The 26,693-nt window shown below is 37.7% G+C and overlaps 1 protein-coding gene across 1 annotated transcript in view; it reads right to left on the bottom strand.

Moving 5' to 3' along the window:
* Positions 1-26,693, bottom strand: part of PKP2 (plakophilin 2) — a 74,547-nt gene that overhangs the window by 8,591 nt on the left and 39,263 nt on the right. The window contains exons 5-6 of the mRNA XM_073650378.1: positions 21,796-22,003; positions 16,841-17,018 (exon numbers count right to left, since the gene is read on the bottom strand). Of these exons, the coding sequence (XP_073506479.1) occupies positions 16,841-17,018; positions 21,796-22,003 (386 nt within the window). The remainder of the gene's footprint in view (positions 1-16,840; positions 17,019-21,795; positions 22,004-26,693) is intronic.

The following is a 26,693-nucleotide window of genomic DNA, read 5'->3' as shown; positions in this document are numbered from 1 at the left end:
TATATTCTTGTACATAGGGGGCAGTATTATAGTAGTTATATTCTTGTACATAGGGGGCAGTACATAGGGGGCAGTATTATAGTAGTTATATTCCTGTACATAGGGGCAGTATTATAGTACTTATATTCCTGTACATAGGGGCAGTATTATAGTAGTTATATTCTTGTACATAGGAGCAGTATTATAGTAGTTATACTCTTGTACATAGGGGCAGTATTATAGTAGTTATATTCCTGTACATAGGGGCAGTATTATAGTACTTATATTCCTGTACATAGGGGCAGTATTATAGTAGTTATATTCTTGTACATAGGAGCAGTATTATAGTAGTTATACTCTTGTACATAGGGGCAGTATTATAGTAGTTATATTCCTGTACATAGGGGCAGTATTATATTAGTTATATTCTTGTACATAGGGGCAGTATTATAGTAGTTATACTCTTGTACATAGGGGCAGTATTATAGTAGTTATATTCCTGTACATAGGGGCAGTATTATAGTAGATATATTCTTGTACATAGGAGCAGTATTATAGTAGTTATACTCTTGTACATAGGGGCAGTATTATAGTAGTTAAATTCCTGTACATAGGGGCAGTATTATAGTAGTTATATTCCTGTACATAGGGGCAGTATTATAGTAGTTATATTCCTGTACATAGGGGCAGTATTATAGTAGTTATATTCCTGTACATAGGGGCAGTATTATAGGAGTTATATTCCTGTACATAGGGGGCAGTATTATAGTAGTTATATTATTGTACATAGGGGGCAGTATTATAGTAGATATATTCTTGTACATAGGGGGCAGTATTATAGTAGTTATATTCTTGTACATAGGAGCAGTATTATAGTAGTTATATTCTTGTACATACGGGCAGTATTATAGTAGTTATATTCTTGTACATAGGAGCAGTATTATAGTAGTTATATTCTTGTACATACGGGGCAGTATTATAATAGTTATATTTTTGTACATAGGGGCAGTATTATAGTAATTATATTCTTGTACATAGGAACAGTATTATAGTAGTTATATTCTTGTACATAGGGGGCAGTATTATAGTAATTATATTCTTGTACATAGGGAGCAGTATTATAGTAGTTATATTCTTGTACATAGGAACAGTATTATAGTAGTTATATTCTTGTACATAGGGGGCAGTATTATAGTAGTTATATTCCTGTACATAGTGGCAGTATTATAGTAGTTATATTCTTGCACATAGGGGGCAGTATTATAGTAGTTATATTCTTGCACATAGGGGCAGTATTATAGTAGTTATATTACTGTACATAGGGGCAGTATTATAGTACTTATATTCCTGTACATAGGGGGCAGTATTATAGTATATTCTTGTACATAGGGGGCAGTATTATAGTACTTATATTCCTGTACATAGGGGGCAGTATTATAGTACTTATATTCCTGTACATAGGGGGCAGTATTATAGTAGCAATATTCTTGTACATAGGGGGCAGTATTATAGTAATTATATTCTTGTACATAGGGAGCAGTATTATAGTAGTTATATTCTTGTACATAGGGGGCAGTATTATAGTAGTTATATTCTTGTACATAGGAGCAGTATTATAGTAGTTATATTCTTGTACATAGGGGGCAGTATTATAGTAGTTATATTCTTGTACATAGGGGGCAGTATTATAGTAGTTATATTCTTGTACATAGGGGGCAGTATTATAGTAGTTATATTCTTGTACATAGGGGGCAGTACATAGGGGGCAGTATTATAGTAGTTATATTCCTGTACATAGGGGCAGTATTATAGTACTTATATTCCTGTACATAGGGGCAGTATTATAGTAGTTATATTCCTGTACATAGGGGCAGTATTATAGGAGTTATATTCTTGTACATAGGGGCAGTATTATAGTAGTTATATTCTTGTACATAGGGGGCAGTATTATAGTAGTTATATTCCTGTACATAGGGGCAGTATTATAGTACTTATATTCCTGTACATAGGGGCAGTATTATAGTATATTTTTGTACATAGGGGGCAGTATTATAGTAGTTATATTCTTGTACATAGGGGCAGTATTATAGTAGTTATATTCTTGTACATAGGGGCAGTATTATAGTAGTTATATTCCTGTACATAGGGGCAGTATTATAGTACTTATATTCCTGTACATAGGGGGCAGTATTATAGCATATTCTTGTACATAGGGGGCAGTATTATAGTACTTATATTCCTGTACATAGGGGGCAGTATTATAGTAGTTATATTCTTGTACATAGGGGGCAGTATTATAGTAGTTATATTCTTGTACATAGGGGGCAGTATTATAGTAGTTATATTCTTGTACATAGGAGCAGTATTATAGTAGTTATATTCTTGTACATAGGGGGCAGTATTATAGTAGTTATATTCTTGTACATAGGGGCAGTATTATAGTAGTTATATTACTGTACATAGGGGCAGTATTATAGTACTTATATTCCTGTACATAGGGGGCAGTATTATAGTATATTCTTGTACATAGGGGCAGTATTATAGTACTTATATTCCTGTACATAGGGGACAGTACTATAGTAGCAATATTCTTGTACATAGGGGGCAGTATTACAGTAATTATATTCTTGTACATAGGAACAGTATTATAGTAGTTATATTCTTGTACATAGGAGCAGTATTATAGTAGTTATATTCTTGTACATAGGGAGCAGTATTATAGTAGTTATATTCTTGTACATAGGAGCAGTATTATAGTAGTTATATTCTTGTACATAAGGGACAGTATTATAATAGTTATATTCTTGTACATAGGGGGCAGTATTACTGTAATTATATTCTTGTACATAGGAACAGTATTATAGTAGTTATATTCTTGTACATAGGAGCAGTATTATAGTAGTTATATTCTTGTACATAGGAGCAGTATTATAGTAGTTATATTCTTGTACATAGGAGCAGTATTATAGTAGTTATATTCTTGTACATAGGAGCAGTATTATAGTAGTTATATTCTTGTACATAGGAGCAGTATTATAGTAGTTATATTCTTGTACATAAGGGGCAGTATTATAATAGTTATATTCTTGTACATAGGGGGCAGTATTACAGTAATTATATTCTTGTACATAGGAACAGTATTATAGTAGTTATATTCTTGTACATAGGAGCAGTATTATAGTAGTTATATTCTTGTACTTAGGGAGCAGTATTATAGTAGTTATATTCTTGTACATAGGAGCAGTATTATAGTAGTTATATTCTTGTACATAGGAACAGTATTATTGTAGTCATATTCTTGTACATAGGGGCAGTATTATAGTAGTTATATTCTTGTACATAGGAGCAGTATTGTAGTAGTTATATTCTTGTACATAGGGGGCAGTATTATAATAGTTATATTCTTGTACATAGGGGGCAGTATTATAGTAGTTATATTCTTGTACATAGGAGCAGTATTATAGTAGTTATATTCTTGTACATAGGGAGCAGTATTATAGTAGTTATATTCTTGTACATAGGAGCAGTATTATAGTAGTTATATTCTTGTACATAGGAGCAGTATTATAGTAGTTATATTCTTGTACATAGGAGTATTATAGTAGTTATATTCTTGTACATAGGGGCAGTATTATAATACTTATATTCTTGTACATAGGGGGCAGTATTATAGTAATAATATTCTTGTACATAGGAACAGTATTATAGTAGTTATATTCTTGTACATAGGGGCAGTATTATAGTAGTTATATTCTTGTACATAGGGGCAGTATTATAGTAGTTATATTCTTGTACATAGGAGCAGTATTATAGTAGTTATATTCTTGTACATACGGGGCAGTATTGTAATAGTTATATTTTTGTACATAGGGGCAGTATTATAGTAATTATATTCTTGTACATAGGAACAGTATTATAGTAGTTATATTCTTGTACATAGGGGGCAGTATTATAGTAATTATATTCTTGTACATAGGGAGCAGTATTATAGTAGTTATATTCTTGTACATAGGAACAGTATTATAGTAGTTATATTCTTGTACATAGGGGGCAGTATTATAGTAGTTATATTCCTGTACATAGTGGCAGTATTATAGTAGTTATATTCTTGCACATAGGGGGCAGTATTATAGTAGTTATATTCTTGCACATAGGGGGCAGTATTATAGTAGTTATATTCTTGTACATAGGGGCAGTATTATAGTACTTATATTCCTGTACATAGGGGGCAGTATTATAGTAGCAATATTCTTGTACATAGGGGGCAGTATCATAGTAGTTATATTCTTGTACATAGGGGGCAGTATTATAGTAGTTATATTCCTGTACATAGTGGCAGTATTATAGTAGTTATATTCTTGCACATAGGGGGCAGTATTATAGTAGTTATATTCTTGCACATAGGGGGCAGTATTATAGTAGTTATATTCCTGTACATAGGGGGCAGTATTATAGTAGCAATATTCTTGTACATAGGGGGCAGTATCATAGTAGTTATATTCTTGTACATAGGGGGCCGTATTATAGTTGTTATATTCTTGTACATAGGGGGCAGTACATAGGGGGCAGTATTATAGTAGTTATATTCCTGTACATAGGGGCAGTATTATAGTACTTATATTCCTGTACATAGGGGCAGTATTATAGTAGTTATATTCCTGTACATAGGGTCAGTATTATAGGAGTTATATTCTTGTACATAGGGGCAGTATTATAGTAGTTATATTCTTGTACATAGGGGGCAGTATTATAGTAGTTATATTCCTGTACATAGGGGCAGTATTATAGTACTTATATTCCTGTACATAGGGGCAGTATTATAGTATATTTTTGTACATAGGGGGCAGTATTATAGTAGTTATATTCTTGTACATAGGGGCAGTATTATAGTAGTTATATTCTTGTACATAGGGGCAGTATTATAGTAGTTATATTCCTGTACATAGGGGCAGTATTATAGTACTTATATTCCTGTACATAGGGGGCAGTATTATAGCATATTCTTGTACATAGGGGGCAGTATTATAGTACTTATATTCCTGTACATAGGGGGCAGTATTATAGTAGCAATATTCTTGTACATAGGGGGCAGTATTATAGTAATTATATTCTTGTACATAGGGAGCAGTATTATAGTAGTTATATTCTTGTACATAGGAGCAGTATTATAGTAGTTATATTCTTGTACATAGGGGGCAGTATTATAGTAGTTATATTCTTGTACATAGGAGCAGTATTATAGTAGTTAAATACTTGTACATAGGGGGCAGTATTATAGTAGTTATATTCTTGTACATAGGGGCAGTATTATAGTAGTTATATTACTGTACATAGGGGCAGTATTATAGTACTTATATTCCTGTACATAGGGGGCAGTATTATAGTATATTCTTGTACATAGGGGGCAGTATTATAGTACTTATATTCCTGTACATAGGGGGCAGTATTATAGTAGCAATATTCTTGTACATAGGGGGCAGTATCATAGTAATTATATTCTTGTACATAGGGAGCAGTATTATAGTAGTTATATTCTTGTACATAGGAGCAGTATTATAGTAGTTATATTCTTGTACATAGGGGGCAGTATTATAGTAGTTATATTCTTGTACATAGCAGTATTATAGTAGTTATATTCTTGTTCATAGGGGGCAGTATTATAGTAGTTATATTCTTGTACATAGGGGGCAGTATTATAGTAGTTATATTCTTGTACATAGGGAGCAGTATTATAGTAATTATATTCTTGTACATAGGGAGCAGTATTATAGTAGTTATATTCTTGTACATAGGAGCAGTATTATAGTAGTTATATTCTTGTACATAGGGGGCAGTATTATAGTAGTTATATTCTTGTACATAGGAGCAGTATTATAGTAGTTAAATACTTGTACATAGGGGGCAGTATTATAGTAGTTATATTCTTGTACATAGGGGCAGTATTATAGTAGTTATATTACTGTACATAGGGGCAGTATTATAGTACTTATATTCCTGTACATAGGGGGCAGTATTATAGTATATTCTTGTACATAGGGGGCAGTATTATAGTACTTATATTCCTGTACATAGGGGGCAGTATTATAGTAGCAATATTCTTGTACATAGGGGGCAGTATCATAGTAATTATATTCTTGTACATAGGGAGCAGTATTATAGTAGTTATATTCTTGTACATAGGAGCAGTATTATAGTAGTTATATTCTTGTACATAGGGGGCAGTATTATAGTAGTTATATTCTTGTACATAGGAGCAGTATTATAGTAGTTATATTCTTGTTCATAGGGGGCAGTATTATAGTAGTTATATTCTTGTACATAGGGGGCAGTATTATAGTAGTTATATTCTTGTACATAGGGAGCAGTATTATAGTAGTTATATTCTTGTACATAGGGGGCAGTATTATTGTAGTTATATTCTTGTACATAGGAGCAGTATTATAGTAGTTATATTCTTGTTCATAGGGAGCAGTATTATAGTAGTTATATTCTTGTACATAGGAGCAGTATTATAGTAGTTATATTCTTGTACATAGGAGCAGTATTATAGTAGTTATATTCTTGTACATAAGGGGCAGTATTATAATAGTTATATTCTTGTACATAGGGGGCAGTATTACAGTAATTATATTCTTGTACATAGGAACAGTATTATAGTAGTTATATTCTTGTACATAGGGGGCAGTATTATAATAGTTATATTCTTGTACATAGGAGCAGTATTATAGTAGTCATATTCTTGTACATAGGGGGCAGTATTATAGTAGTTATATTCTTGTACATAGGAGCAGTATTATAGTAGTTATATTCTTGTACATAGGGGGCAGTATTATAATAGTTATATTCTTGTACATAGGGGGCAGTATTATAGTAGTTATATTCTTGTACATAGGAGCAGTATTATAGTAGTTATATTCTTGTACATAGGGAGCAGTATTATAGTAGTTATATTCTTGTACATAGGAGCAGTATTATAGTAGTTATATTCTTGTACATAGGGGCAGTATTATAATAGTTATATTCTTGTACATAGGGGGCAGTATTATAGTAATTATATTCTTGTACATAGGAACAGTATTATAGTAGATATATTCTTGTACATAGGGGGCAGTATTATAGTAGTTATATTCTTGTACATAGGGGGCAGTATTATAGTAGTTATATTCTTGTACATAGGAGCAGTATTATAGTAGTTATATTCTTGTACATAGGAGTATTATAGTAGTTATATTCCTGTACATAGGGGGCAGTATTATAGTAGCAATATTCTTGTACATAGGGGGCAGTATCATAGTAGTTATATTCTTGTACATAGGGGGCCGTATTATAGTAGCAATATTCTTGTACATAGGGGGCAATATTATAGTAATTATATTCTTGTACATAGGGAGCAGTATTATAGTAGTTATATTCTTGTACATAGGAGTATTATAGTAGTTATATTCTTGTACATAGGAGCAGTATTATAGTAGTTATATTCTTGTACATAGGAGCAGTATTATAGTAGTTATATTCTTGTACATAGGGGGCAGTATTATAGTAGTTATATTCTTGTACATAGGAGCAGTATTATAGTACTTATATTCCTGTACATAGGGTGCAGTATTATAGCATATTCTTGTACATAGGGGGCAGTATTATAGTACTTATATTCCTGTACATAGGGGTCAGTATTATAGTAGCAATATTCTTGTACATAGGGGGCAGTATTATAGTAATTATATTCTTGTACATAGGGAGCAGTATTATAGTAGTTATATTCTTGTACATAGGAGCAGTATTATAGTAGTTATATTCTTGTACATAGGGGGCAGTATTATAGTAGTTATATTCTTGTACATAGGAGCAGTATTATAGTAGTTAAATACTTGTACATAGGGGGCAGTATTATAGTAGTTATATTCTTGTACATAGGGGCAGTATTATAGTAGTTATATTACTGTACATAGGGGCAGTATTATAGTACTTATATTCCTGTACATAGGGGGCAGTATTATAGTATATTCTTGTACATAGGGGGCAGTATTATAGTACTTATATTCCTGTACATAGGGGGCAGTATTATAGTAGCAATATTCTTGTACATAGGGGGCAGTATTATAGTAATTATATTCTTGTACATAGGGAGCAGTATTATAGTAGTTATATTCTTGTACATAGGAGCAGTATTATAGTAGTTATATTCTTGTACATAGGGGGCAGTATTATAGTAGTTATATTCTTGTACATAGGAGCAGTATTATAGTAGTTATATTCTTGTTCATAGGGGGCAGTATTATAGTAGTTATATTCTTGTACATAGGGGGCAGTATTATAGTAGTTATATTCTTGTACATAGGGAGCAGTATTATAGTAGTTATATTCTTGTACATAGGGGGCAGTATTATAGTAGTTATATTCTTGTACATAGGAGCAGTATTATAGTAGTTATATTCTTGTACATAGGGAGCAGTATTATAGTAGTTATATTCTTGTACATAGGAGCAGTATTATAGTAGTTATATTCTTGTACATAAGGGGCAGTATTATAATAGTTATATTCTTGTACATAGGGGGCAGTATTACAGTAATTATATTCTTGTACATAGGAACAGTATTATAGTAGTTATATTCTTGTACATAGGGGGCAGTATTATAATAGTTATATTCTTGTACATAGGAGCAGTATTATAGTAGTTATATTCTTGTACATAGGGGGCAGTATTATAATAGTTATATTCTTGTACATAGGGGGCAGTATTATAGTAGTTATATTCTTGTACATAGGAGCAGTATTATAGTAGTTATATTCTTGTACATAGGGGGCAGTATTATAGTAGTTATATTCTTGTACATAGGAGCAGTATTATAGTAGTTATATTCTTGTACATAGGAGCAGTATTATAGTAGTTATATTCTTGTACATAGGGGCAGTATTATAATAGTTATATTCTTGTACATAGGGGGCAGTATTATAGTAATTATATTCTTGTACATAGGAACAGTATTATAGTAGATATATTCTTGTACATAGGGGGCAGTATTATAGTAGTTATATTCTTGTACATAGGGGGCAGTATTATAGTAGTTATATTCTTGTACATAGGAGCAGTATTATAGTAGTTATATTCTTGTACATAGGGAGCAGTATTATAGTAGTTATATTCTTGTACATAGGAGCAGTATTATAGTAGTTATATTCTTGTACATAGGAGCAGTATTATAGTAGTTATATTCTTGTATATAGGAGTATTATAGTAGTTATATTCCTGTACATAGGGGGCAGTATTATAGTAGCAATATTCTTGTACATAGGGGGCAGTATCATAGTAGTTATATTCTTGTACATAGGGGGCCGTATTATAGTAGCAATATTCTTGTACATAGGGGGCAATATTATAGTAATTATATTCTTGTACATAGGGAGCAGTATTATAGTAGTTATATTCTTGTACATAGGAGTATTATAGTAGTTATATTCTTGTACATAGGAGCAGTATTATAGTAGTTATATTCTTGTACATAGGAGCAGTATTATAGTAGTTATATTCTTGTACATAGGGGGCAGTATTATAGTAGTTATATTCTTGTACATAGGAGCAGTATTATAGTAGTTATATTCTTGTACATAGGGGACAGTATTATAGTAGTTATATTCTTGTACATAGGGGGCAGTATTATAATATTTATATTCTTGTACATAGGGAGCAGTATTATAGTAGTTATATTCTTGTACATAGGAACAGTATTATAGTAGTTATATTCTTGTACATAGTGGCAGTATTATAGTAGTTATATTCTTGTACATAGATGCAGTATTATAGTAGTTATATTCTTGTGCATAGGGGGCAGTATTATAGTAGTTATATTCTTGTACATAGGGGGCAGTATTATAGTAGTTATATTCTTGCACATTAGGAGCAGTATTATAGTAGTTATATTCTTGCACATAGGGGGCAGTATTATAGTAGTTATATTCTTGTACATAGGGGCAGTATTATAGTAGTTATATTCTAATACATAGGGGGCAGTATTATAGTAGTTATATTCTTGTACATAGGGGGCAGTATTATAGTATATTCTTGTACATAGGGGCAGTATTATAGTAGTTATATTCTTGTACATAGGAGCAGTATTATAGTAGTTATATTCTTGTACATAGGAGCAGTATTATAGTAGTTATATTCTTGTACATAGGGGGCAGTATTATAGTAGTTATATTCTTGTACATAGGGAGGAGTATTATAGTAGTTATATTCTTGTACATAGGGGGCAGTATTATAGTAGTTATATTCTTGTACATAGTGGCAGTGTTATAGTAGAGGAAAGGAAGGTACCTCCAACAAGGGATCCTTAAAAAATCTTTTTATTGCAAATCCATTAAAATTCAGACGTGGAGTAGACACAGACGCGTTTTGATATTCTTAGTCATTGCATACTCAGTCCTCATGTAATAGCACCAGGTAATACCTTTAAATATTTCTTTAGTTGTAAACATAGCAGTACCCATGTACCAGGACCATACAGCCCTCATGTAATACCGCCTTACAGTGTCCACATGTCATGCAGGCTGTACAGACACATTAGCAAACCGAGCCTTATCTGATACTGCTGTAGAGGCTGCGTGCCCACTGTGCGTTTCTCAAGCGTTTTTGCCGCGGAATTTCAGCAGCGAAAACGCTTAAAAAACGCTTGGTAATACGTGCCCCATTGTCCCCAGTGATAATCCGCATATTCTGTGCACATGCTGCGGAAATTTCTGTTGCGGATTATCATTGCGGAAAAATACACAGCATGTCCATTCATTTTGCGGACACGCAGAGTAATCGCCGCCATTGACTTGCATTGAACCGCTTAATATCCGCATCACTGCATCTGCACGCGCGGATATTAAACCATTCAATGTGCGGATGGTACCCGGGTTTGGAGAAGATGAAACTCTCCTCCAGACCCCGGTTCCATAGAACCTGTAAAAAAAAGAATTTAAAATAAAAAATAAAGATTATACTTACCTTTCCGATGGCCCCCGGTCTCCTGTATGATGCATCCTGATTTCCCCGTGGCTCGCGGTGGTGTGAAAGGACCTTCCATGCCGTCATGTGACAGGTCACGCGACCGCCGACGTCGGCGGTCGCGTGACCTGTCACATGACTAAATGACGTCATGGCAGGTCCTTTCACATCACCACGAGCCGTACAAGAGACCGGACGCAGCGGAGGAAAGACCGCCGGCCATCAGAAGGTGAGTATAATGGGCATTTTTTTTTATATTTTTCACCATACTTATTCTTTTTTTTTTTTTTAACTATTACTTGGTCACACTACTATAAAAGTTGTCAAGCACTTTTCCAAGTGATGCTAAAATCCGCATATAACCCGCATACAGAAATGCATGCAAAAACGCTTGACAAACGCTTCTACCTGGCGGGAAAAACGCATGTAAAATCCGCATTCGTTTTTCCTGCCAGGGAGAAGCGGAAAAAATCTGCATCATTTCTGCATCGTGGGCACATAGCCTAAGTCTGCAAAGGCTCCATTAAAGTCATCCCAGCGATGTGCGCAGCTTCTGCATGAGGAATATACAGCAGTACCACAATGGGGACATTTCTTTTTTATTTTGCCCGTATACTCCATAAAGAAGACAACTCAAGTCATCAGATCGATTGGTAAAAGGGTCCAAAGTCATGATTTTCAATTGCAACAAAAACAGGATTTGTGTTTCTTCGTATATAGTGTTATACCAGGCCTGAGGAAGGGACCTAAGTTGTCTCAAAAGCTGCGGTTTAACATCATTTATTTCTGTTAGCCATTAAAAGGTCTCATAACTACAAGATTCTCTCGTTTTTCCCGCTGAGAGCAACAAAAATAAAGGAATGTTTCTTTAAGATAAATATCCCTAAGTGTCTCCCAAGCTTTCCTGTAGATGTCTTCGGGGTTTCGTCTTGCTGTAACCTGCAAATCCTCCAATCAATCAATTATATAAATAATCTTTGACCGGCATGACCTTGTTGTAGGTCATCTACCCCCATCCATTAGGGGAAGTTTTCTAGGGCAGATCAGGGTCTTAAGGATTCATATTGTTCTCAACGGAACTGATAAGATAATAGGGGAAGAAAGACTCCAAGGGATCAGGATCTGCAAGAAAACCTGCTGCAGCCATCACTGAATACTCAGGATTATCTACAGGACAATATATTCTTGCACATAGGGAGCAGTATTATAGTAGTTATATTCTTGTACATAGGAGCAGTATTATAGTAGTTATATTCTTGTACATAGGGGGCAGTATTATAGTAGTTATATTCTTGTACATAGAGGGCAGTATTATAGTAGTTATACTCTTGTACATAGGGGGCAGTATTATAGTAGTTATATTCTTGTACATAGGAGCAGTATTATAGTAGTTACATTCTTGTACATAGGGGCAGTATTATAGTAGTTATATTCTTGTACATAGGAGCAGTATTATAGTAGTTATATTCTAGTACATAGGGGCAGTATTATAGTAGTTATATTCTTGTACATAGGGAGCAGTATTATAGTAGTTATATTCTTGTACATAGGGGGCAGTATTATAGTAGTTATATTCTTGTACATAGGGGCAGTATTATAGTAGTTATATTCTTGTACATAGGGGCAGTATTATAGTAGTTACATTCTTGTACATAGGGGCAGTATTATAGTAGTTATATTCTTGTACATAGGGGGCAGTATTATAGTAGTTATATTCTAGTACATAGGGGGCAGTATTATAGTAGTTATATTCTTGTACATAGGGGGCAGTATTATAGTAGTTATATTCTTGTACATAGGGGGCAGTATTATAGTAGTTATATTCTTGTACATAGGGGGCAGTATTATAGTAGTTATATTCTAGTACATAGGGGGCAGTATTATAGTAGTTATATTCTTGTACATAGGGGGCAGTATTATAGTAGTTATATTCTTGTACATAGGGGGCAGTATTATAGTAGTTATATTCTTGTACATAGGGAGCAGTATTATAGTAGTTATATTCTTGTACATAGGGGGCAGTATTATAGTAGTTATATTCTTGTACATAGGGGCAGTATTATAGTAGTTATATTCTTGTACATAGGGGCAGTATTATAGTAGTTACATTCTTGTACATAGGGGCAGTATTATAGTAGTTATATTCTTGTACATAGGGGGCAGTATTATAGTAGTTATATTCTAGTACATAGGGGGCAGTATTATAGTAGTTATATTCTTGTACATAGGGGGCAGTATTATAGTAGTTATATTCTTGTACATAGGGGGCAGTATTATAGTAGTTATATTCTTGTACATAGGGGGCAGTATTATAGTAGTTATATTCTAGTACATAGGGGGCAGTATTATAGTAGTTATATTCTTGTACATAGGGGGCAGTATTATAGTAGTTATATTCTTGTACATAGGGGGCAGTATTATAGTAGTTATATTCTTGTACATAGGGGGCAGTATTATAGTAGTTATATTCTTGTACATAGGGGGCAGTATTATAGTAGTTATATTCTTGTACATAGAGGCAGTATTATAGTAGTTATATTCTTGTACATAGGGGCAGTATTATAGTAGTTATATTCTTGTACATAGGGGGCAGTATTATAGTAGTTATATTCTTGTACATAGGGAGCAGTATTATAGTAGTTATATTCTTGTATATAGGAGCAGTATTATAGTAGTTATATTCTTGTACATAGGAGCAGTATTATAGTAGTTATATTCTTGTATATAGGAGCAATATTATAGTAGTTATATTCTTGTACATAGGGGGCAGTATTATACTAGTTATATTCTTGTACATAGGGGGCAGTATTATAGTAGTTATATTCTAGTACATAGGGGGCAGTATTATAGTAGTTATATTCTTGTACATAGGGGGCAGTATTATACTAGTTATATTCTTGTACATAGGGGGCAGTATTATAGTAGTTATATTCTAGTACATAGGGGGCAGTATTATAGTAGTTATATTCTTGTACATAGGAGCAGTATTATAGTAGTTATATTCTTGTACATAGGGGCGGTATTATAGTAGTTATATTCTTGTACATAGGGGGCAGTATTATAGTAGTTATATTCTTGTACATAGGGGGCAGTATTATAGTAGTTATATTCTTGTACATAGGGAGCAGTATTATAGTAGTTTTATTCCCTACTCCATATCCTTTACGTTTCTATATTATGATGTCATGCTTCCACAGTGTGTCCGGATTACACAACCAGAGCCCGGAGCTCCTGTAATATCAATCACTGAGGATGAGACATGAGGACGATGTCTTTGTAAGGAGGGGAGTGCATAGACTATGGAATGTCCCAAACATTATATGTCAGCTCTGCGGCAGGTGTTGCTTGCTCATTAACCCGCTTACCTGTCTGGGAAGTGTTTTCAGACGCCCTGTGACCTCACAGGTTTCCGCTGACATTCCTCTGGCAGATCAAAGCGTAATAATAAATATCCTCCTCTCCTAAATCTAATGCGGTAATTATGGAGTAATGCTCCACTGCACCCAGGAAAGCCACAAACATTGAGTTAAGTTACGGGGCGGAGGCCTCTTTATTACGGAGGTAAAAAACATTGTCGATTTATAGGTAGAAGAGTCAGGAATGACAGCTGGAGGTATAGGATTTTTTTTGGTTCACTTTGGACAATCTCATTTTGAAAGATGGAAGATATAATGCGATCAGCTGTAATCTGTCAACTAGTGAATTTTTCTACAGCTCCCCCGCAGGAGAAATGAGGTATTACACAAAATGAGGAATCATTTTAAAAGATGGTAGATACTATACAATCAGCTGTCATCTGTCAACTAGTGAATTTTTCTACAGCTCCCCCACAGGGGAAATGAGGTATTACACAAAATGAGGAATCATTTTAAAAGATGGTAGATACTATGCAATCAGCTGTAATCTGTCAACAAGTGAATTTTTTTACAGCTCCCCCACAGGGGAAATGAGGTATTACACAAAATGAGGAATCATTTTAAAAGATGGTAGATACTATGCAATCAGCTGTAATCTGTCAACAAGTGAATTTTTCTACAGCTCCCCCCGCAGGAGAAATGAGGTATTACACAAAATGAGGAATCATTTTAAAAGATGGTAGATACTATGCAATCAGCTGTAATCTCTCAACAAGTGAATATTTTTACAGCTCCCCCACAGGGGAAATGAGGTATTACACAAAATGAGGAATCATTTTAAAAGATGGTAGATACTATGCAATCAGCTGTAATCTGTCAACAAGTGAATATTTTTACAGCTCCCCCGCAGGAGAAATGAGGTATTACACAAAATGAGGTATCATTTTAAAAGATGGTAGATACTATGCATTCAGCTGTAATCTGTCAACAAGTGAATTTTTCTACAGCTCCCCCACAGGGGAAATGAGGTATTACACAAAATGAGGTATCATTTTAAAAGATGGTAGATACTATGCAATCAGCTGCAATCTGTCAACAAGTGAATTTTCTACAGCTCCCCCACAGGGGAAATGAGGTATTACACAAATGAGGTATCATTTTAAAAGATGGTAGATACTATGCAATCAGCTGTAATCTGTCAACAAGTGAATTTTTCTACAGCTCCCCCGCAGGGGAAATGAGGTATTACACAAATGAGGTATCATTTTAAAAGATGGTAGATACTATGCAATCAGCTGTAATCTGTCAACAAGTGAATTTTTCTACAGCTCCCCCGCAGGAGAAAAGAGGTATTACACAGTTCTATGCAATGTGTGCAAATGGTGGGCCTTTATGGTACAAAACAACAACCCTAATTACTAATTCCACAGGCCCTCTCTAGTCCGTGTATACAATATATAAACGCCCCCTCCCCGGTGATGTGACATCTGCTTATTCTGCACCTCGTGAATTATTAATATCTCATTGAGAGCAACACAAAGACTAAGAACATTCAATTCTCTGGAGCCGAGGGCGGAGGCGGGTGGCACTGGAGGGTCCACCATTGCTTACTGAAAAATGGAGATGTACAGTTTCTCTCTTTTGGAGCAGCACACTTTCTAACTTCCTTGCTTTTAGTGGGTGTGTATACTTTTGCAACTATATTTTAACAGCTCCAAAAATAAAAAAAAATAAAAAAGTTAAAAAAAAAAAATAGTCGTTTTAAGTATACAGCTCCTATGCTAAATGATGTCTCCGTAATGAAAGGTCCATTCACTCCATGGAAGAACTTAGGAGCTCTGTTTGCAGTGAGATATTCCCGGACGCTCGCCGGGTCCCATAGTAAAAATTCCCCTTCTTTTTGGCCTCCTGCTTGGAGGATTTATTTTTATAGTTAACGTCTGAAAAGCTGATTGTAACCAGAGGAGAAGTAAACGCCAAATCTGCCAACCTGATTTACAGGAAATGCCAGGAGACCTGCTGGAGCAGCGCAAATGTCTGCACCCCACCCCAGAAAAATAAAAGCCATCCATCAGCATCAGGACTGATAGATTAATCATCGGAGAAAGCAGAGCTCATTGTTTGTAGGGAAGTTTCTGCCGCTCCTTGCAAGGGTGAGAAGAAAAGAAGGCGAGGAGGAGGAGGAGGTGGGAAGCCTCGCTGTCCTGACATAGACATTTATCTCACGGCCTGAGGTTCACAGCTCCATCTCATCGAAAACACACAATAATTCTACGAGGACACAGATATGTGGTTCCTCGGAGGAGGAACAATTATTTGGCTCCACCCACAGCACCGCCCCTGCGGAGCAACTGAGGAATTAGCATGGCCAGGCTGGCTGAGAAGTCGCTCTCCATTGCCCATACTTACACTAGAGGACTCTACTGATCTGTAGGTATACCACCCAAAGATTCACATAACCTCACCCAGTCCCCTTTGTGCAATAAACAATGGCGTAATGTATCAAGAACTTACCTGAGGCAGCCAGTCGCATTGTAGAATATATCCGCATCAGACATAAGAGCATTTTTGGAATACTCTCCATCCCTCCAGCCCGAGCCGGGGATTATGATATTGTTGGTCAAGGTGGGCAGAGCATCTCGGATCAGCATGACCTTCAGCTGGTCATTGGAGGACAAATTCCACATCAATCCTGCAATATTGAAAGAATTAATATTAAAGGAGAAATATTACAGCTGGAGTGTTATCATGTATCTCTGTAGACAGGGAGCTCCCCCTAGTGGTGGCTGCAGACAGAATCTTATCGTGTATCACTGTATACAGGGAGCTCCCCCTAGTGGTGGCTGCAGACAGGATCTCATCATGTATCTCTATACACAGGGAGCTCCCCCTAGTGGTGGCTGCAGACAGGATCTCATCATGTATCTCTATACACAGGGAGCTCCCCCTAGTGGTGGCTGCAGACAGAATCTTATCATGTATCTCTGTATACAGGGAGCTCCCCCTAGTGGTGACTGCAGACAGAATCTTATCATGTAACTCTGTATACAGGGAGCTCCCCCTAGTGGTGGCTGCAGACAGGATCTTATCATGTATCTCTGTATACAGGAAGCTTCCCCTAGTGGTGGCTGCAGACAGGATCTTATCATGTATCTCTGTATACAGGGAGCTCCCCCTAGTGGTGGCTGCAGACAGGATCTCATCATGTATCTCTATACACAGGGAGCTCCCCCTAGTGGTGGCTGCAGACAGGATCTCATCATGTATCTCTATACACAGGGAGCTCCCCCTAGTGGTGGCTGCAGACAGAATCTTATCATGTATCTCTGTATACAGGGAGCTCCCCCTAGTGGTGACTGCAGACAGAATCTTATCATGTAACTCTGTATACAGGGAGCTCCCCCTAGTGGTGGCTGCAGACAGGATCTTATCATGTATCTCTGTATACAGGGAGCTCCCCCTAGTGGTGGCTGCAGACAGAATCTTATCATGTATCTCTGTATACAGGGAGCTCCCCCTAGTGGTGGCTGCAGACAGAATCTTATCATGTATCTCTGTATACAGGGAGTTCCCCCTAGTGGTGGCTGCAGACAGGATCTTATCATCTATCTCTGTATACAGGGCCCTCCCCCTAGTGGTGGTTGCAGACAGAATCTTATCATGTATCTCTGTATACAGGGAGTTCCCCCTAGTGGTGGCTGCAGACAGGATCTTATCATGTATCTCTGTACACAGGAAGCTCCCCCTAGTGGTGGTTGCAAACAGAATCTTATCATGTATCTCTGCATACAGGGAGCTCCCCCTAGTGGTGGCTGCAGACAGAATCTTGTCATGTATATCTGTACACAGGGAGCTACCCCTAGTGATGGCTGCAGACAGGATCTTATCATGTATCTCTGTATACAGGGAGCTCCCCCTAGTGGTGGCTGCAGAAAGGATCTTATCATATATCTCTGTATACAGGGAGCTCCCCCTAGTGGTGGCTGCAGACAGAATCTTATCATGTATCTCTGTATACAGGGAGTTCCCCCTAGTGGTGGCTGCAGACAGGATCTTATCATGTATCTCTGTACACAGGGAGCTCCCCCTAGTGGTGGTTGCAAACAGAATCTTATCATGTATCTCTGCATACAAGGAGCTCCCCCTAGTGGTGGCTGCAGACAGGATCTCATCATGTATCTCTATACACAGGGAGCTCCTCCTAGTGGTGGCAGCAGCAGACAGGATCTTATCATGTATCTCTGTATACAGGGAGTTCCCCCTAGTGGTGACTGCAGACAGGATCTTATTGTATATCTCTGTATACAGGGAGCTCCCCCTAGTGGTGACTGCAGAAAGAATCTTATCATGTATCTCTGTACACAGGGAGCTCCCCCTAGTGGTGGCTGCAGACAGAATCTTATCATGTAGCTCTGTATACAGGGAGTTCCCCCTAGTGGTGGCTGCAGACAGAATCTTATCATGTATCTCTGTATACAGGGAGCTCCCCCTAGTGGTGGCTGCAGACAGAATCTTATCATGTATCTCCGTATACAGGGAGCTCCCCCTAATGGTGACATTAGTAAACCAGCATTTTAAGATAAAACTGCTGTGTGTGAGGGGTGACATTATTATTTATTAAGGAATATTACGCTAGCGCTACTTTTTCAATGATTTAAATGGAGCTTCATTGGTATTAATCATGAAGGCACTTGTTTTCCCATGCTCCTTGGGGGCACATGCTCATTATCTCTGATACATAGGAAATCACAGTGATACATTTTATATACTATGGGTGCATCATCAGTACATGCTAGTTCTCAATAATAGCCTGGATGAAATTGTAGCTTTCCAAGGACTTGAGATTGTGATGACTCCATGACAATTTCAGAAGCATTAGGAATTAATCTTAGCCAAGAGGCACTGTGTCAATATCTGCCTCTCTCGCAATATGTCTTTATAGCAATCAAAGCTCTGTTTTTCTGATACATACAGTGGCATGTAAAAGTTTGGGCACCCCTGGTCAAAATTATCTTGTTGTTGTGAACAGTTAAGCAAGTTGAAGATTAAATGATCTCTAAAAGATGACACATTTCCTTTGTACTTTAGGCAAAAATATATATATATTTTAAATTGTAAAAATTATAAAAAGGAAAATGGGCCGATGCAAAAGTTTGGGCACCCTTGGAGAGTTGTATGCTCGGATAACTTTGACCAAGGTTTCAAGCCTTAATTAGCCTGTTAGGTTTATGGCTTGTTCACCATCATGGTTGGAAAAGGCTGGTGATGGTTTATAAAAACCCAGCCTCCTCCAACCTTGTGCCAAAAACCAGCAGCCATTGGTTCTTCTAAGCAGCTGCCTAGCATTCTGGAAATGGTGGAGGCCCACAAAGCAGGAGAAAGACTATAAGAAGATAGCAAAGCGTTTTCAAGTTGCCCTTTCCTCAGTTCGAAATGTAATTAAGAAATGGCAGTTACCAGGAACAGTGGAGGTCAAGATAAGGTCTGGAAGACCAAGCAAAATGTCAATGAGAGTTTCTCGTAGGATTGCTAGAGAGGCAAACCAGATCCTCTGCTTGACTGCAAAAGACCTTCAGAAAGATCTAGCAGACTCTGGAGTTGTGGTACATTGTTCAGAGACACCTGCACAAATATGTCCTTCATGGAAGAGTCATCAGAAGAAAACCTCTCCTGCATCCTCACCATAAAATTCAGAGTCAGAAGTATGCAGAAGAACATCTAAACAAGCCTGATGCATTTTGGAAACAAGTCCTGTGGACTGATGAGGTAAACTAGAACTCTGGCCACAATAAGCAAAGGTATGTGTGGAGAAAAAAGGGCGCACAATTTCATGAAGAGAACATCTCGCCAACCATTAAGCATGGTGGTGGATCAATCATGCTTTCGGGTTGTGTTGCAGCCAATGGCACGGGGAACATTTCACGGGTAGAGGGAAGAATGGATTCAATGAAATTTCAACAAACTCTTGATGCAAACATAACACTATCTGTAAAAAAGCTGATGGCTTCTACAAATGGATAATAATGATCCTAAACACACGTCAAAATCCACAATAGATGACCTCAAAAGGCGCAAGCTGAAGGTTTTACAATGGCCCTCACAGTCCACTGATATGAAAATCATTGAAAATCTGTGTCTAGACCTCAAAATAGCAGAGCAAGCAAGACGCCCCAGGAATCTCACAGAACTGGAAGAATTTTCCAAGGAAGAACAGAGGAAAATCCCTCAAACAAGAATTTAAAAACTATTGTTTGGCTACAAAAAGTCTTTAGAAGCTGTGATACTTTCAAAAGAGTGCCCAAGCTTTTGCATCGGCCCATTTTCCTTTTTGTGATTTTTAAAATGTAAAATATGACTATATATATTTTTTTGCCTAAAGTACAAAGGAAATGTGTCATCTATAACTTTAGGCCTTTTAGAAATCATTTCATCTTCAGCTTGCTTAACTGTTCAGCTCCAAATTCTATGCATTGATATAGTAACATGTAATAGTTTCTGTCTGCAGCCACCACTAGGGGGAGCTCCCTGTATACAGAGATACATGATAAGATCCTGTCTCCAGTCACCACTAGGGGGAGCTCCATGTATACAGAGATACATGATGAGATCCTGTCTGCAGCCACCACTAGGGGGAGCTCCCTGTATACAGAGATACAAGATAAGATCCTGTCTGCAGCCACCACTAGGGGGAGCTCCCTGTATACAGAGATACATGATAAGATCCTGTCTGCAGTCACCACTAGGGGGAACTCCCTGTATACAGAGATACATGATAAGATCCTGTCTCCAGTCACCACTAGGGGGAGCTCCATGTATACAGAGATACATGATGAGATCCTGTCTGCAGCCACCACTAGGGGGAGCGCCTCTGTATACTGAGATACATGATAAGATCCTGTCTGCAGCCACCACTAGGGGGAGCTCCCTGTATACAGAGATACATGATAAGATCCTGTCTGCAGTCACCACTAGGGGGAGCTCCCTGTATACAGAGATACATGATAAGATCCTGTCTGCAGTCATGTCTAGGGGGAGCTCCTTGTATACAGAGATACATGATAAGATCCTGTCTGCAGCCACCACTAGGGGGAGCTCCCTGTATACAGAGATACATGATAAAATCCTGTCTGCAGACACCACTAGGGGGAGCTCCCTGTATACAGAGATACATGATAATATTCTGTCTGCAACCACCACTAGGGGGAGTTCCTTGTATAAAATGATACATGATAAGATCCTGTCTGCAGCCACCACTAGGGGGAGCTCCCTATACACAATACAGTGGTGTTACTTAATCATTGCATCACACTGTCACTTCTGTTCTGTGCAGCGCTATTATTTGTCTTACTTCAGAGTTATTCTCTGTTTTTCTCCCGCTATGATAACAGGAAGGTTGGGGTTTTTGATCCCCTACAATTGTTCTTGACCCCTAGAGAAAGTTGTGACCCAGGAGCCTGCACTCTGCTCACCTGTAATCTGCTTCTTTATCTCCAGGTCGTGGCTCTCCTTCAGTAGGTTCAGCAGAATGGGCATGGCTCGCTGCTCGCACACCTCCAGCTTGTTGTCGTTGTCCTCGTACACCAGGTTGCGCAGCGCGGCGCAGGCAGCTCGCTGAACTTCCTCATTACTGTTGGTCAGAAGCTTAATCAGCTTGGGAATCGCTTGCAGACTGTACACCTGCCATGGACAAAATTGTAAAATGTACCCGAGTAATGAGGGGGCTTCTGACATGGTCAAGTATCAGAAAATTCTCTCCTAACGCATTTTACAAAAGATATTCTGAATTAAACTGCCCCTTTAAGAGTTACCTTAGCTGCCTAGCTGATATTTAAGAACTGCAATCCCCAACAATCTCAAATAACAAAGGGGTCGTCTAATAAGCTTTTGTGATTTTGGTGATCACTAGTGATCGGCTATAAACTGACCAGGAATCTGGTAGCAAGTTTCTCTGCAGCACTACCAGAGGTCAAATGAAGTATTACACTGTTTCTCATTAAACTCAATGGCATGTCTGCCAAACACGCTGGGTCCTCCAGAGAGAGAAGCTCCTTGGGGCTTCTCTTAGCTTTGATGAGGACCCTAAAACACTAAAAATAAGGATTAGAAACCTGGGAGCTCCTTTAATGAAGTTATTGAGCTCTGAAATGACATTTCAGCAGCCGGTGACTGCTCCCCTTTAAAATGTCAAACACACAGGCCATTAACAACATGTGATATAAGGGACACGCGCTGCATAAACACATCGGGCTGCAGTCTAAAAGTCCCTACCATGGAAAATACATGTAGACCCCTCCAAACTCGTAGACTCCCCGGCCGAGCCGCTCCTCTGTACCGAGTTTTATAATTATGTCCTGAATTCCAAAAGGGATTATAGGCGGCTCTCTAACCAGATAATCCCGTGCCCCCCGCCTAGAGACAGAGCCCTTGTGTGAAATTCCTGCCGTCCTATCAAACTAAATCCCTGGCCTCATGTGGAGCCCAGGAATACAGAAATACAGAAGAGAGAGGACGGACATCTGTCTATCGAGACATCTCATATCTCCTTCTCTATCATATCCCTCTCTCATTTCTCTCTTTTCCCCTACCTCTTTTCTATCTCCGTTCTCGCATCGCTCTCTGATGGCTCATTTCTATTTCATCTCTCCATAACTCATCGCTCTCTCTCAGTCTTGTTTCTCTCTGGTCTCTCGATATTGTTCTTCCATCTCATCTCTCTCACATCTCACTCTCGTTTCTCTCTCTTCACTCTCTATCTCCTCTCTCGCATCGCTCTCTGATGGCTCATTTCTATTTCATCTCTCCATAACTCATCGCTCTCTCTCAGTCTTGTTTCTCTCTGGTCTCTCGATATTGTTCTTCCATCTCATCTCTCTCACATCTCACTCTCGTTCCTCGTTTCTCTCTCTTCACTCTCTATCTCCTCTCTCGCATCGCTCTCTGATGGCTCATTTCTATTTCATCTCTCCATAACTCATCGCTCTCTCTGTCTTGTTTCTCTCTGGTCTCTCAATATTGTTCTTCCATCTCATCTCTCTCACATCTCCCTATTATACCACATTTTTCTCTCTTCACTCTGTATCTCCTCTCTCACATCGCTCTCTAATGGCTCATTTCTATTTCATCTCTCCATAACTCATCACTGTCTCTAAGTTTTATTTCTCTCTGGTCTCTCTATATTGTTTCTCCATCTCATCTATCTTTATTTTGTTTTTCTATCTCATTCCTCTCTCTTCTTTCACTTGTTTTATATCATCTCTCTCACATCTCCCTCTCAAAACTAACTTATCTCTCTTCGCCCGCTATCTCCTCTCTCGCATCGCTCTCTGATGGCTCATTTCTATTTCATCTCTCCATAACTCATCGTTCTCTCTGTCTTGTTTCTCTCTGGTCTCTCTATGTTGTTTCTCCATCTTAACTCTCTCGCATCTCCCTCTCATACCTCATTTCTCAATTCACTCTCTATCTCCTCTCTCGCATCGCTCTCTGATGGCTCATTTCTATTTCATCTCTCCATAACTCATTGCTCTGTCTTTCTTATCTCTCTCTATTCTCCTTATCTTGTATGGTTGCTCTCTCATCTCTCTACTTTGTCTTTCTACTTGAAGTCTTTTCTTTCACCTCTTTAACATCTCATTTCTCTCATATCTCCCTCTTATAGCTCATTTGTCTCTCATCGCTCTCTTTCATATTTCATCTTTGTGTAGCTCATCTCTTTCTTGTATCTCATATACCTTTGTTTCTCTCTATTCCGTCTCTATTGTGTCTCTCTTATCTCATTGTTCTCATATCTAATGCTCTCGTTTCACTATATTTTATCACTCTGTTGTCTACGAGGTCTCTCTTCTCTATTTCTCTCATCTCTCTATCTTGTTTCTCTCATATTTCTTATATCTTGACTATTTCGCCTCTGTCTCATCATTCTCATCCCTATCTTAGATCTCATCTTCTCTCATTTCATCTCTATCATCTTTTATCTTATCTCTATTTCGCCTCTGTCTTAACTCTCACATCTCTATTCTATCCTTCTCCTCAATATCTTGTCTCTATTTAATCTCTGCCTCTTTTCTAAACTCTCTATTAAATATCTCTCTATCGCATCTCTCTCCTATGTCTAATTTCCCTCTCATCTCTCTTTATCTTGCTCTCCATTTTATGTCTTCCCCTTTTTTCTATTTTATTTCTCTACATCTCATTTCTCTATTCTGTCTATCCATTGCGCCTCTCTATTCTACAGTATGTCTCTCCATCTTGTCTCTCTACTTTGTCTCTCCATCTCGCTATGTTATCTCTTCATCTCTTCTCTCTATTTTATGCCTCTCCATCTCCTCTCTATTTTATGTATCTCATTACCGTCTCTCTATTTTATGTCTCCCAATCTTGTTTCTCTATTCTATGTCTCCCCATCCTGTCTTTCTATTTTAAGTCTCTCCCTCTTGTCTCTCTATTTTATGTCTCTCCATCTTGTCTCTCTATTTGATGCCTCTCCATCTGGTCTCTCCATCCAGTCTCTCTATTTTAAGTCTCTCCCTCTTGTCTCTCTATTTTATGTCTCTCTATCTCGTCTCTCTATTTTATATCTATCCCTCTTGTCTCTCCATTTTATCTCTCTCCATCTTGTCTCTCCATTTTATCTCTCTCCATCTCGTCTCTCCATTTTATGTCTCTCCATCTTGTCTCTTCATTTTATGTCTCTCCATCTTGTCTCTCCATTTTATGTCTCTCCATCTTGTCTCTCCATTTTATGTCTCTCCATCTTGTCTCTCCATTTTATCTCTCTCCATCTCGTCTCTCTATTTTGTCTCTCCATCTCGTCTCTCTATTTTATGTCTCTCCATCTTGTCTCTCTGTTTGATGCCTCTCCATCTGGTCTCTCCATCCAGTCTCTCTATTTTAAGTCTCTCCCTCTTGTCTCTCCATTTTATGTCTCTCCATATTGTCTCTCCATTTTATGTCTCTCCATCTTGTCTCTCCATTTTATGTCTCTTCATCTTCTCTCCATTTTATGTCTCTCCATCTTGTCTCTCCATTTTATCTCTCTCCATCTAATCTCTCTATTTTTATCTCTCTCCATCTCGTCTCTCCATTTTATCTCTCTCCATCTTGTCTCTCCATTTTATCTCTCTCCATCTTGTCTCTCCATTTTATGTCTCTCCATCTTGTCTCTCCATTTTATGTCTCTCCATCTTGTCTCTCTCCATCTCGTCTCTCTATTTTATCTCTCTCCATCTCGTCTCTCCATTTTATCTCTCTCCATCTTGTCTCTCCATTTTATCTCTCTCCATCTTGTCTCTCCATTTTATGTCTCTCCATCTTGTCTCTCCATTTTATGTCTCTCCATCTTGTCTCTCTCCATCTCGTCTCTCTATTTTATGTCTCTCCATCTTGTCTCTCTATTTGATGCCTCTCCATCTCGTCTCTCCATCCCGTCTCTCTATTTTAAGTCTCTCCCTCTTGTCTCTCTATTTTATCTCTCTCCATCTTGTCTCTCCATTTTATGTCTCTCCATTTTATGTCTATTCATCTTGTCTCTCCATTTTATGTCTCTCCATCTTGTCTCTCCATTTTATCTCTCTCCATCTCATCTCTCTATTTTGTCTCTCCATCTCGTCTCTCTATTTTATGTATCTCCATCTTGTCTCTCTATTTGATGCCTCTCCATCTGGTCTCTCCATTCTATGTCTCTCCATCCCGTCTCTTTATTTTAAGTCTCTCCCTCTTGTCTCTCTATTTTATGTCTCTCCATCCCGTCTCTCTATTTTATGTCTCTCCACCTCGTCTCCCTATTTTATATCTCTACCTCTTGTCTCTCTATTTTATGTATCTCCATCTTGTCTCTCTGTTTTATATCTATTCCTCTTGTCTCTCTATTTTATGTCCCTCCATCTAGTCTCTCTATTTTACATCTCTCTTTCTTGCCTCCTTATTTTATATCTCTCCATCTTGTCTCTCTATTTTATATCTATCCCTCTTGTTTCTCTATTTTATGTCTCTCCATCTCGTCTCTCCATTTTATCTCTCTCCATCTCGTCTCTCCATTTTATGTCTCTCCATCTCGTCTCTCTATTTTATGTCTCTCCATCTCGTCTCTCCATTTTATGTCTCTCCATCTCGTCTCTCCATTTTATGTCTCTCCATCTCGTCTCTCCATTTTATGTCTCTCCATCTCGTCTCTCCATTTTATGTCTCTCCATCTCGTCTCTCCATTTTATGTCTCTCCATCTCGTCTCTCCATTTTATGTCTCTCCATCTCGTCTCTCCATTTTATGTCTCTCCATCTCGTCTCTCCATTTTATGTCTCTCCATCTCGTCTCTCCATTTTATCTCTCTCCATCTCGTCTCTCCATTTTATGTCTCTCCATCTCGTCTC

The sequence above is a fragment of the Phyllobates terribilis genome, unplaced genomic scaffold (genome assembly GCF_046119375.1).
Source record: "Phyllobates terribilis strain yellow unplaced genomic scaffold, ASM4611937v1 Scaffold_10__3_contigs__length_209671492, whole genome shotgun sequence".
NCBI lineage: Eukaryota > Metazoa > Chordata > Amphibia > Anura > Dendrobatidae > Phyllobates > Phyllobates terribilis.
This window is presented reverse-complemented; position numbering and strand designations above follow the sequence as displayed.